The sequence below is a fragment of the Channa argus genome, chromosome 18 (genome assembly GCF_033026475.1).
Source record: "Channa argus isolate prfri chromosome 18, Channa argus male v1.0, whole genome shotgun sequence".
Lineage (NCBI taxonomy): Eukaryota > Metazoa > Chordata > Actinopteri > Anabantiformes > Channidae > Channa > Channa argus.
Window position 1 is genome coordinate 11,609,244 of NC_090214.1, and position 13,262 is coordinate 11,622,505.

Sequence of the window (13,262 nt, forward strand, 5' to 3'; positions counted from 1 at the left end):
GAGTATGAGCTGGTGCACTTGTAACCCTGTAATTTCAAGACTTTTTGAAATGGAAAAGTGACTAATCAAATTAAATAAAAATATCTCACTGTGCACTTTGGTTTGGTAGATAAAATGTTGATTAGCCTTGTGTGGGTGCAAGGCAGCTAGCACAGCCCAGTCTAATGGATATTCTGCAAACTGGTGTATAAGCATGAGGTCAGTGACGAACTTCACGAAGAGACTTTAAGGTTTACTGGGAGCAGTGTCTGATCAACTGATCAGCTTGGAAAATAACTCAGCTATACACACACACACACACACACAGAGAAAAATCTTGTTGAAAAACTTGTTGCATTTAGTAGTCGTAGTACTATATAGTAATTGCCACAGTATGCTCATCAGTTACACTCTAAACAATGTGAGCATTATTTACCTAAAAATGTGGCAACAAAATGTCACCTAATGTAATTAAGATTTCAAGTAATAAAAGTCTGACTAAAATGTATTAAATTATTGAGGGAAATTCTCTTAAAAGCCATATGCCATACTAAATAAAGCAATAACTAAAATGAATATGTTATTAAAGGTATAGAAAATAAGTTGGTATAATCAGTATATTTAGTAAATTTCTATAACAAAATCTCTACATATTTTATATCCAGACTACAATTAAACTGTGTTTACTAAATATGTCAGTAAAATACATCTAATTCTAGTCTAATGTTTATTTAGATTTAGTCTAATCTAAATCTAAATATACATTTTTAAATTATTTTAATTTACCGTGTCAAGTAATATTACAAGCCCTGAGTTGGTCGCTGTGTGGTGTAGTCACTTTTAGTAGCAATCACATTATTTACAGGTTAGTCAGTATGTAATGTCATTTTGATGAAACTAACATGTGACAATGAGCCAAAAAAATCATGAACACATATACATTAGCTATACTGCAATATACAATGCAATAAAAATTAAGGAAAATGTTACAAAACAAGAGCTCAAACATTTACATTTAATCATTTAGCAGAAGCTAAATGGATACGGTCCAAAGCGGCTCACAATTGAGTACAAGGCAAGCAAAAATCGAAAAAAGTCGAAAAAACATCAAAAAGAAAAGTTTAAGGTTCATGAGACTCAACTGCAAGAAAGAGTAGGATAAAAGTTTTTTTTTGTTTTTTGTAGCTAACCAGTTTTGCTGCAATACAGCTGGTAATATACAATATATTTTAATAAAATCTTAAATTATTTAAAATAATTATTCTGTATTTCCATGAGGTTGGCTTTACAGAAATTATTCATACTCTGCTTATAGGTTTGGTTTTGACAGGTATACTAAATATTACTGTGCTTGAAATGTGTGGTAATCAATAAATTTCGCCCCATGTTTGCTTAATTGGGTGCCTCAGTTTTAGGGTCGTGGAGTTGTCTATGTTGGCAAACTGTCACAATGTCATGACCCACTGGAAACCATTGGTAATATTTTCATCAGGTCCTCTGCTTTTCCTACCATGTCCACCACATGCACGTTGACAAACAGTGCAAGCCCATAAAATAAAAAAGAACCAAAAACAACATTTATCATCTTAAGGCACATAGTGCTGGGATGATTACATTTTCCAAACAAATGCAGGTGTATTTTGTCTGAAAATAATGTGATTGGGAAATATGCATGTGCATGAAAAAAACTTTAACAGGTTTAAGCAATTTGACACAATGCATCCTAACAATCATAGCTACACAGGGTGCTTGGTGAACTTCATCAATGTAACGATCTTTATGACAGTGATTAAAAAGCAATTATTTATAGTGTACATCATCATTTAATACATGTATAGCGCAAGTGTTATCAAAGACTAAATTCATTAAAAGAGTGGAGTCATAAAGAAAGGAGGAGTCTTATTGTCTTTTCACATTTATTAGTTCAATGCACTAGTTAGCATTTCATTTATGGAAGGACTTAGACTGAAATAAAACTAGCTGAGCACTGAAACTAGAGAGAATTTTAATATAATTTCCCCAACATAAGCTGTGACTCAAACACATTGGCTTGTATGTCTCAGACATTGGGCAGTGTCTTATCATCTGATTTACAGAAGTGTGATGTGTCCGCAGTCTTGTGCACATTGTTTTAATATATGACCTCACCTAGCGAAAAATAGTACCCATAGTTAAAAGCCATAGAGCACTTACTGTAATTGATTGTTACCACAAATCTTCCATATGGAACAAAGCAGCTTGTTGGAAATAACTGTTTTAGCTATAAACCCTTCAAGATCCACACATACTCTCACTCTAATTCCTTTTTTTAAAGGGGGAAATAAAAATGTTGGTGTGAGTAAAACACACAATATGTTTAAAAGATATTTATTGATCATATTTTTACATTTTACAGCGCATTATTAGATGGCGAATAAATAAAAAAATTGATAATATGCATGTTTAAATTATTAACTTTTCTCTATTGTTTCTTCGGATTCTTAACCAAGTGTAAAATACCTTAACAATTAAAATCTGAGTTTTCTAGATTTTTGGAAGCTCACAGCAGAAGGTAGATAGTGCTCACAAGGCTCCAAGGTGCTTGGCACAACCATGGACAGAAGAAGCACTGCATGGTTAGATCAAGCACAATGGGGTCCTGGGCAAAAGACATTTAATACAAGATCCAGCTCAGTCTAAGGCACCTGATAGACTCTGTTGACTATGTGGATATAACGTCCAAATACAATATATTATTTTGCTACTGTCAAATGTATTCTTGGTGATTATTCAAACTCCTTAAAGAAAAACATTGTATTAATATTTTCTGGATTCTTTGAGCTGAAGGACATTCCCAGGCTTTTGTGGCATCAGCGGTCCAAGAGACAAAAAGTCCCAAAGGTGTTAGGGCGGGAATCTGGATTCCTTGACTGATTATCAAAAAACACACAAACAAACAAACAAATAAAAAAAAAACATTGGTTTACAAAATGATTAGGAAAAAAATGTAACACGGCTTCAGTTAAGAATATCTGCAGAATAAAATGAAACGATTAGTCATAGGTCACGGTCACTGCGGAAAAAAGGGCTACACCCTTCCTGCGCCCAAACTGCGTCATGCCCCACCCTCTTGTCTTTCGCATCCACTCTACCAGACACGACAAATAAATCTAAAATTCCTTAATGTTTTTTGTACATTTTGTAAAACATTAGAAAATTCATTATTAAAGAAACAGAGTTTTAGAGGGCCTGAGGAATGTAGGCTGAATCAAATAAGTTGTCCATCAGTCTGTTTAGTGTCCTTCAACTGATCAATGGAAACACAGTTTGGATAATTTTTTAGTGATCTCGTTAAGAACTGTAGTATCTCATAGTGTCCTCCCTCTGAAATTGTACTTGAAATGGACAAAAACAACTTTATGATGCCAGTGACACCAGTGAAGTTAGTCTAGTTCATCTGAAGGCATTGGTGGTCTCCTCGGAGTAAAGACACAACCACTTTTGACATTTTAGCCATGACTGTGTTAACGGCCACTGAACTCAATGTCAAGAGTCACAATACCATCAAGCCAAGACATCTGTTCTCCTAGAGGTTTGACAATCTCGTTACCTTTTCTTGTCTCTTTCAGCTCCCCAGGGACGTCTTACTAATGAGAAGTCATGGTGGGATAATCAACTTAGAGCTCAGGCAACTGAACCACTTTGTGTGATGTAATTACACCATAATGCATTTTTATGCGCAATGGAGAAACCCTGGATTTGTAGTGACCAAATGGCTCAAAAAGGGGAGTACTTTGGGTGAAACTGGTGAGTGGTAGCAGTGAAACAGACCTGTCTGAACAATGAAGATGTTTCAAATGGATGTGGCGTGGCTGATGGGATGGGATGATGGTTTTTATGCACGGGATGATTGTGATACATAAAGATGCTTTCTTACCTTGTTTTTGGTGTTTTGTCTTTCTTCAAAAATTGACATGGTCTTTAGGGAGTTCAAACTTGTGTAGAAATCTCAGAATTAAATTGTAACATTTGACCAAAGTGTCTTTCAATTTTCTCAGTTGTCAGTGAAAGAATATGATTTAAAAATTAAAAAAAGGCATGGAATATTTCTCAAAATATGTGTCACAAGTAACCAACACAACAAATTTTCAATCAGCTACAAATGCTACAAATTTGAGACTTAACCCCATTAAAACTTACTCTAAATTTTGCCAACTATTTCCAATTGCTGTCTTTGGAAAGTCACTTCTACACATCTGGTCTTTCCAGGAAACCCACCTTTCTATCCGTTGGCTTCAAAGTCGGTGTGCAGCCAGTGGAGGGGTGATGAAGGAGACTGGGTTCTCTGAGCTGTGTCTTGGGGTCTTCCAGCTTCCTCCACTGGAGACAGACTGTACTGAGTGTGTCCTCAGCACCCTTCAAGTCCCCATCTCCTGCCCCTCCTTCAAGCTAGGAGGGGTTGGCGATGTTCTCTTGGGATAGGTGCATGGGCAAGGAGAACTTGGTCAGGCTGGGATTGGACGTGGGTTGGGGAATTTGGGGGGGCCACTGGTTCCGCATTTCATAAATATTAATACAGAGTCCTCCCTCTCTAAATGGGTAGATTCTTTAATTTTGTTAGAGGGGGAAGTGCTTTATTCACTTAATGGCTTTTATTAGTGCCCAGTCTTCAACTCTTTCATTAGCTAAAGTGCTGCTATAATTTACAGGGTAAAAGGGGGTGGGGAAGAAGCGGTGTCTGAGGAGGGCAGATCCTACTGTTGCTGGACAGGCAGGCACCCTCAACCGCTACAGTTATTTCTAGAAATAGCTATCCTATAAGTAGGAACCGTAGACTACAACAAGAAATACACTTAATCGCATCCTTAGTGAACCAGTATAGTGTTGCGTGAGTATGTTGTCTAACCGTAGGTTTTTATATATCTATTAACATGAATCCTGTTGTATATTGAAATTTTAATCATTAAAGATTGTTCTGGATCAAACATGGTTTAACCAGTAAGTAATGGACAATATTGATAGCACTGTGACAGTTAAATGGCTTCTTACATACGTATGAGCATAATGACATTTTATGGTTATGCACAACTATTTTTCTGTAGGATTCTAGTGGATTCAATTAATTAAGGACCCAAAATTGAGATCATATATATATATCTTGTGTTTTCATTTTCCTCTAGTAAATAAAGGGAAACAAATATTAAAACTGCAGCTGTATATCCTGGATACTCTCTGTTGCTCCAAAGATGCCTGACTACTTCCATTTGATACATTTCATATGTATTAGGAGAAATGCATGAATTAGAACATGACAAAGACCAAAACTAAAATGCATAAGCATACTGAAATAACTGCTAATTCACATATACCATATACATTGTATGAAGCAAGTTTTCAATTTTAATATCACTTCTGCATTTACTTGTGGTCGCATTGGTGCCATCCACTGCAATCACCGTTAGGTATCAGGACAACATGGCCACTATGCTTCATGCCAGTTTAAACATATCGACATTAGGTAATGCTATCCTTATGAAGTTCTCCTGACTCTGATAAAATTTTCTCCATTTTCTTTGGAGTCTTGTTAGCTGTTAACAGCTGGTGCATGTTGTCCCCAGACTGCATCTGAGTGAATGAACTGATTAACCTGAGTGGCTGTCCCTACTAAAGAGAGGGGGGTGGGCCACCAGTCTGAACAACTGCCTTCATCATCAATGTCACATAAATCACTTAGCTAGACAGAGCTTTCAAATGAGACATTTTTTTTTCCTGAGCCCGACTAGCGGAGGAAATAAAGCTGTTCGTTGGTGCAGCTGTGTTTGAGGCAGACCATGTAGCTATGACAGAGCATGAGATTTAACAATACATTTCTATGATGCTTCAGTAGCAGACCACAAATAAAAGAATGTGCCTAAGTATACTAACTGAATACATGTCAAGATATATATGGACAAAGAAAATACAATCGTTCCTCAAGAATGAAACGGCAACATTTGTTTTTCTTTCATGTTTTTATTTTACAGATTTTTTTAGGTTTAAATGCAAGCCTTAACCAATATTCAATATGAACTATTCATGGTATTAAGTACTGTAGGTCCTGATAAATGAGACACTTAAATTCATGTCCTTGTTAAATTAGAGAGAAACTGGGAACCACGTGAATAAGATGCTCTGATGACATGTATGGTGATTTACTGAGCAACTGTACAGAACACTTTGTGATACACAGGCCAACCATGAATTAAGACCCTGTTTACTTTTTCACCAGCTGGATAACGTCTTCATCTTCCATCACATGGTCCTTGCCCACCTTTTGGGGATTGTGTTTCACAGATGATCCCCATACAAGAGCACTGAAAAGGGAAGAGATTAAAATGACTGCAATTAATTTAAGGATCAATTATATCTACAAAGCAATTAACAGGATTTTATGCTATTTTATGGGGAAAAAAAGGAGATTGCTCTATCATGCTTTAACCCACAGTTTTAAGGGCCCCTTTACTGATTTTGCTTTATGTTCTAGTTTGGTAGTACATGTACATAAATTAAACTTTCCTATATCAAAATATTTCTCTACTTCTTCTAGCTGAAACATGCCTCCAGATGACATCACTTAGAGAAACCTTTAGTTCACATTTACACCCTAAACTTATGCCATAGAAAGCAAGTTGAAAATTGGTGAAGTCACCCTTTAATTTCCCCCCAAAAAAGTTAGATCAATCTTTTTTTTGGGCCATAAAAGAGCCTACAAGGTACAATGACCCTTTAGTTACAGAGACTCATATGTGTTACTGTTTGACCGGTTTATTCCCTAAAGGATTGGTAATCCTCACATATCGATTGATTAATGAGCTTAGCTCTACCATTTGGAGATGGTGGTGCATCATCGCTCTCACATTCTAATCCAGACTCTCCAATTTGCTCCCTCCATTTGGCTTATCTCAACAAGGGTAATGGCCATGATTAAAGTGACTGTTGTTTTAAACCATTCATTGACCACTTGTCCGTTATTTTATAAAGATGCATTATATTCGTGTAATAAACCATTAACCAAACCAAAAGTGTGACGTAAACCTTCTGCTGAATAATCTAAAATCAGCTGTTCTGATGTAATAAAAAAAGATGTAAAGACAAGAAAATCATAAAGAAATACATCTGGTCGTGTAGAAAAGAAACTAAGAGGCACTTTAAAAGTTAAATACTAAGAACTAGTTGTCACTACTCACTACTTCAATTCTTTGATGAGGTTTTTATGAATCTTTAGGCAGAAATCTTCAACTGAAGTTCGTCCATCAGGGAGTACGACAGGAGATGTGTAATCAGGAAGCTGGCCTTTGGGTTTAGTGTAGCTGCAAACCAATACATCACTTCAGTTAAATCTTTTCAAAATTTTCCAAGTGACTTAGATGTAATTATTACAAAAAGTGTAAACACACAAGATCTTTTTTTTTTTTTTTAAACCAGACCTATGAGCCTTTTATGGAAGCATCCTTCCATAACAGATGCGATTCCTATCTGATACCTGGCTATAGAACATGCTGGATTGAGCAGAATATGAACATAGTCTCACATCCCTAGCTGCTCTTCACCTCTATTCACACCCCACGTCCTGTATTAACAACTCTTACATGCGCACAAGCTGAAGGTAGTCCCACATCCTCTCCAGCAGGTCATCGAAGTTCCAGCGGTGGTGGGCTGAAATTGGTACACAGTGGGGCACCTTGTAGATGATGTCAAGCTCCTCAATGGAGATCTGATCGATTTTGTTGAGCACATAAATGCATGGGATGTAGACACTGTAGAGACATGAGTGTATTAAGTGGAAACTGTCAGGCTGCGTTAAAAATGAGGCAGCATTTCCCCTTTAATGATCTCTTCTTTTATTCACACTTTCACTCAACTGCCTGTTCCTGTCTGCAGCCTTTTGTTACACATATGCACAAGTGAAGAAAGCCTTTCAGAAACCTGGCTACGTGCATACATGTAAAAGAAATAGGTGTTCAACAGAACTGTACCTGAAGAAACCGGGTTTACTAAAGCTTTACGCTTTACATGACAGTTAAGAAAGCACATTTCCTGAGAAAGCCTACTGTAACCTGCTTAATCCATGTAAATGGTGTGTGTAAAATTAAAAAAAATGAAAGAAAAGAGCCAAACAAAAGATAAAAACGAAAAATAATCAACAAAACCTTTGATTGATTTAAACCTCTGACTGCATTAAATATTAGCCTCAGTCATATTAAAAAGAAATATGGTGTTTCACAGAGCAAACTGTGTTTTACATCCAGTAGGCTAGCTTTACTTCCTCTTTTCTGTTGGAAATGTTCTAATGTTCAATCCTTTGTTTCACTGTTTTTGCTACAATGTAAGTTTTACAGTACTTCACCAAATGTAGGTGAAATTAAGTAATATTTTAAACATGTTTTTTATTTTTGTACAACTGGAATTATAACTGCTGATGCATGGATACTTTTCATTGAATCATATTCTTTCTTTACATTTTTAAGAGTGCTATTTTTAAGTGTACATTAAGCTCCCTCATTTTATTGAGGACCTTTACTAGGTAAGGAGTCCGGAACAGGAGCTTTTATGCAAGACAGGGACCCTGCTAATGCTCTGTATTTGTACAACTGCAGAGAGCTCCTGCTGTTGTGCCATGCCAGTAAGAGTTTAAGTATGTGAGAAATTGTTTAGACAAAGCTTACACATTATACACTACAATAAAATCGAAAATGGTTGTGTGGACTGTATAGCATGTAAACTGCATTTTCAAATTTATCTGCATTAGTGTGGTAGGAATTGAAATGGGTTTTCAGACTACAACATGCCCCACCCACTGGGGATGACTAAGGACGACCCATTCTGGCACTTCAGCAGCTTACCGATTTCCCTCCACCACATCAATGAGGTCATCAGCCGTGGAGTCACTGCGCAGAGTGATGTCGGCATTGTGAATCTTGTACTCTGCCAGGATACTCTTAACGGTTTCAGCATCAAGCTCACTTTGTGCACACTAAGGAGAAAGAGAGGGGGGATGGGTGAGGACAGAAATAATGTCAATCAACACAAGAAAGCAAGAAAATAAAAAACAAAAACATACATAATAAACACATGTAATATTAGATAGGGCTTACACTGTACAATTTACATCACGCTCCAAATATAGTACACTATAAATTTACCAGTAAAATATTATAGTCTTTGGTAAGAATGGCATTTGTCAAATGCAGATATTTAGCAGAAATGAATTGTAATCCTAGGCACATCCAAAAGAAGGCAGCATCAGTCAGTCAGTGTTGTCAGGGTAAAAACATGTTTGCCACACTAGATTCTGGAGATCGGTCAACTGGTGATCAAATGGTTTTGCAAGCTTTTTAAATTAAATGAGATACCCAAAAAAGGCCCATCATCAAAAATGACCTGACAATCAAATACAGATTCATCTGACAACTAAAATCCTGAATGTCATAATATTGACATTATCACAGTACAGCCCTTGCTTAACTATCAACAGTGTGATTGTTCTCATTTTGATAATCTCCCATTGCCATCTAATGAGATGGCAGAATGACAAATGGACAACCAGGATCCCTCAAAACTGTCAAACAAACCACTAAATCCACTAACAAATCCTATCATTATTACATCATTCAATATATCATTCAGAGGTGAAAATTGCAAACAGTTGTCATCTCTGCATTTAAGTTCCTGTGTGTTGCATACTGTAGCTGTGAAGTTAATGCCTCCTTTGTCTTTCCTCTTGAAGCCGATGTTGGGTGGTTGCTTGTTAAGTCGAATACCAAAGCCTTCAAGTTCATGTTCTATTAGCTTCTTATGGACAAGAGGCTTCAATACATCAAGTACTATCAGAATTAGGTTGCAGGTCCGAGCCACTGAAACAAAACAGCATTGATACAGTATGTAACTGCAAACATAATTATAAATAAATAAATCTAAATGCCACTGTTTTGAGACACAGTGGTACACTGGTTGTACACTAGTTGTTAATACATTAGCTCAAAGCTTTCTTAATGCAAGTTAATTTGTCTATCTTTCTGCCCTTACAGTGATTTTAAAAAATGTATTGGACAGAAACATATTTGAAAAAAGGGCAACTTCATAAATTTTCAACTTGCACCCCATGGCTTAAGTTTATGGTGTAAATATACAATAATGCTTTGAAACTTCTCTCTGACTTGCCTATATAAAAATATCTCTATTCTTCTGCCTGAAAAATGCCTCTAGATGACATCACTTGGAGGAACATTCGGTTTAGATTATGTCATCTCTTTGCTCACACTATGGAGGTTGTGATCGTGATCCACCTGCTTTTCCAAAAACTCCTTCAGATGATGTCGCCTGGAGGCATTTTTCAGCCAGAAGCAGAGAATTTTTTTAAAATACGAAAGTCAGACAGGCTTAAAAGCACTATTGTATATTTACACCCTAATAAAAGCCCTATGCAGCAAGTTGAAAGTGTGTGAAGTTGGCTTTTAAATCACAGCCTTTAAACATCACATATTGATTTTTATGAAGTTTAATAACAAGTAATTTTTAAAGTTAGTGTTTTAATAAATGGAACAACATAAAATACTTTCCACTTCTACTTTAATTAAAAAATTAATTTTACACTGTTTAATTTGCCAATGAAGACCTGTTTGAGTCTGAGCAAAAATTTAACAGATCACATATTTACCTGCAATGACCTGCCTCCCTCTGCCTTTTCCATCCTTGGCCCCCTCAATAATTCCTGGGAGATCCAGGAGCTTAGAATAAAAGAATGTAAGAAAATAAGCAAACAACCGAATCCATACCAGAGTGAAAATATGTGTACAAATACTGAACAAAGAAGAAATTCTTGTACCTGAATTTTTGCACCTTTGTAGCGAATGACTCCTGGTACCGTTGTAAGAGTGGTGAATTCATAGGCGGCAACCTCTGAGTATACACCTGCAAGATTACTCAGAAGTGTAGACTTTCCTACAGAAGGAAAACCAACGAAGCCAACACGAGCATCACCAGTTTTCGCAACGTCAAAACCTAAAACACATACACACAAAGAAGAAACATTTTTCCTTATTTTACGACGCTTACACAATAGGCTTAAAGACAAGGTTATAATAGTAAAAACTATGATTTTTACCTTCTCCTGTTCCACCACCACTGCCTCCTTTTGGTGTGATAAGTTCCCTCCTCAGCTTGGCTAGACGTGCTTTGAGCAGACCCAAGTGGTGAGCTGTGGCTTTGTTTCTCTGTGTCCTGGCCATCTAGGATTATCAGTAACAACATCAGCATAGGGTGTAAAACCTGTTCTTATCATGATGAATTTCTAATAACCACTAAGCAGCACAGAGAAAAGAGTCCATAATTAATTGATATTCAGTTTACTATAATATATAATAAGTAGCAAGATACTTTTGAGAGGCTTGCAGTAGCAACAGTTTGATTGACCAATTACTTGACAGGTTATAACTCAAATAATAGTTGGTATTCTTTTTCTTTCGGCTACGAATCATCTGCCTCCATCTAACCCTATCCTCTGCATCCTGTTCCCTCACACTAACTAACTTTATGTCCTCTCTCACTACATCCACTCTTGATCACCTGCCTGACAGCTCCAACCTCAGCATCCTTCTACCCATATATTCACAGTCTCTGCTCTGAACATGTCCAAACCACCTCAATCTGGCCTCTCTGACTTTATCTTCAAAACATCTAACATGAGCTGTCCCTCTGATGTTCTCATTCCTGATCCTGTCCATCCTCGTCACTCTTAAACAGAACCTCAAAATCTTACTCTCTGCTACCTCCAGCTCTGCCTCCTGTCTCTTCTTCAGTGCAACTGTCTCTGCTGTCGTCGCCGTATGACATCGCTAGTCTGTCTACTGTCTTGAACACCTTTCCTTTCATTCTCACTGATACTCTTTTATCACACAACACACCTGACACCTTTCTCCACCCATATCAACATTAGTAAATGTACTGATTATGTTTCGGTATGAAATTAACCAGGTAGAAGTCAGTAAGAAGTCATATACACAATGTTCTATAACACTAAAGACTGACACAAGCACTGGGGCAAACTCAAATTAACTAGACAGCTGGTACCATGGAGTTTTATACTACTGCCGAAACTTAATGGGAGTTTTACTGTTTTCATTTACCCAGCCTATCTGTACAAATTTCATGATAACACTACAATCTTGTTCGTGAAGACAGTAAAAATAGTTTCATGCACTGGGATAAGGTTACTTCGTAGTCCATAGGAAGGAGACCAAAACATTAAAGCCTTGTACGTGGTTGCCAGCCAGTCAAACCGCATCTGCGCTTTTACCCGCAATAACGATAACGTTTCACTTTTAACACTTGGATCAAAATACATCTATATGTTGAATTAACACGTGAAGCATAATTCATACACACGGTGTAACTTGTCCAAAACTGTACATCTGTTTTAATGTCAGGCCCAGCTGTGGCAGCTAGGCTAACTACCTACTAGCGTCAACAGCTAGCTAGCTGTTAGCTAAAACGTGACTGATTCATTGCTTAGCCTGCTACCTACTTTTACCTTACCTCATTTTCGATCTCTGCTATTTTGGCGAGTATACTCATGGTGACGGCAACTTCTCTGTATAACCAACGCTTACTGAATAAAGGTGAAAATATTGTATGTAGAAGTTGCCAAAGTTAGATCTTATTTTTAGGCACCGAACAGATCTTGCTACACCACGCAAGTGCCGCTTTGCACTTCTTGTGGAATCTCGCGATGACAGACTTTCACGAGAGCACTGTTGCCGGTGTGTTGACGACCGTACAAAAAAATCAGTCCCTAACACTTAGAATATCTAAACTAAAAACTGAATTTATTGTTTTAGCTAATTTGCTGATTAATTTGCATTTATCCTTATATTTATTAATGAGGCTCAGTTGTGGAAATCTAGGTACTTGTAATTAAATTGAATACTTACATTTTTTCATCTGCTACTTTATACTTCTTCTCCACTACATTTCTTAGGCATTTTGTTATCCATTACATTTGTATAATAGTTGGACTTGCTATGGTTTTCCAAATGAGGATTTTAAGACCTCATACTTACTTGTGCATTGCTGCTATTCATGTTGTAATGTAAACACATTACATACTAAAGTCCCTACACTATGACTAAACATAGATGCACAGATTTTGTTTCTAACAACACAATTGGTCTACAGTATACAAGCACCACAGTTACAGTTTCCTAATAGTAAATAATTGAAGAAATGTGCTAAAATAAACACTGATGATTATAAATTGGATTAATTAA

At 36.8% G+C, this 13,262-nt stretch overlaps 1 protein-coding gene across 1 annotated transcript; it reads right to left on the reverse strand.

Moving 5' to 3' along the window:
• Positions 1-5,950: 5,950 nt before the first annotated feature.
• On the reverse strand, positions 5,951-12,716 carry drg1 (developmentally regulated GTP binding protein 1). The gene is made up of 9 exons (XM_067484910.1): positions 12,532-12,716; positions 11,102-11,225; positions 10,823-10,998; positions 10,655-10,724; positions 9,682-9,851; positions 8,841-8,971; positions 7,587-7,754; positions 7,185-7,307; positions 5,951-6,311 (listed from the first exon to the last, which is right to left on the reverse strand). Exons 1-9 carry the CDS (start codon positions 12,568-12,570, stop codon positions 6,212-6,214), a joined length of 1,101 nt encoding a protein of 366 aa, XP_067341011.1. The 5' UTR covers positions 12,571-12,716; the 3' UTR covers positions 5,951-6,211.
• Positions 12,717-13,262: the final 546 nt, after the last annotated feature.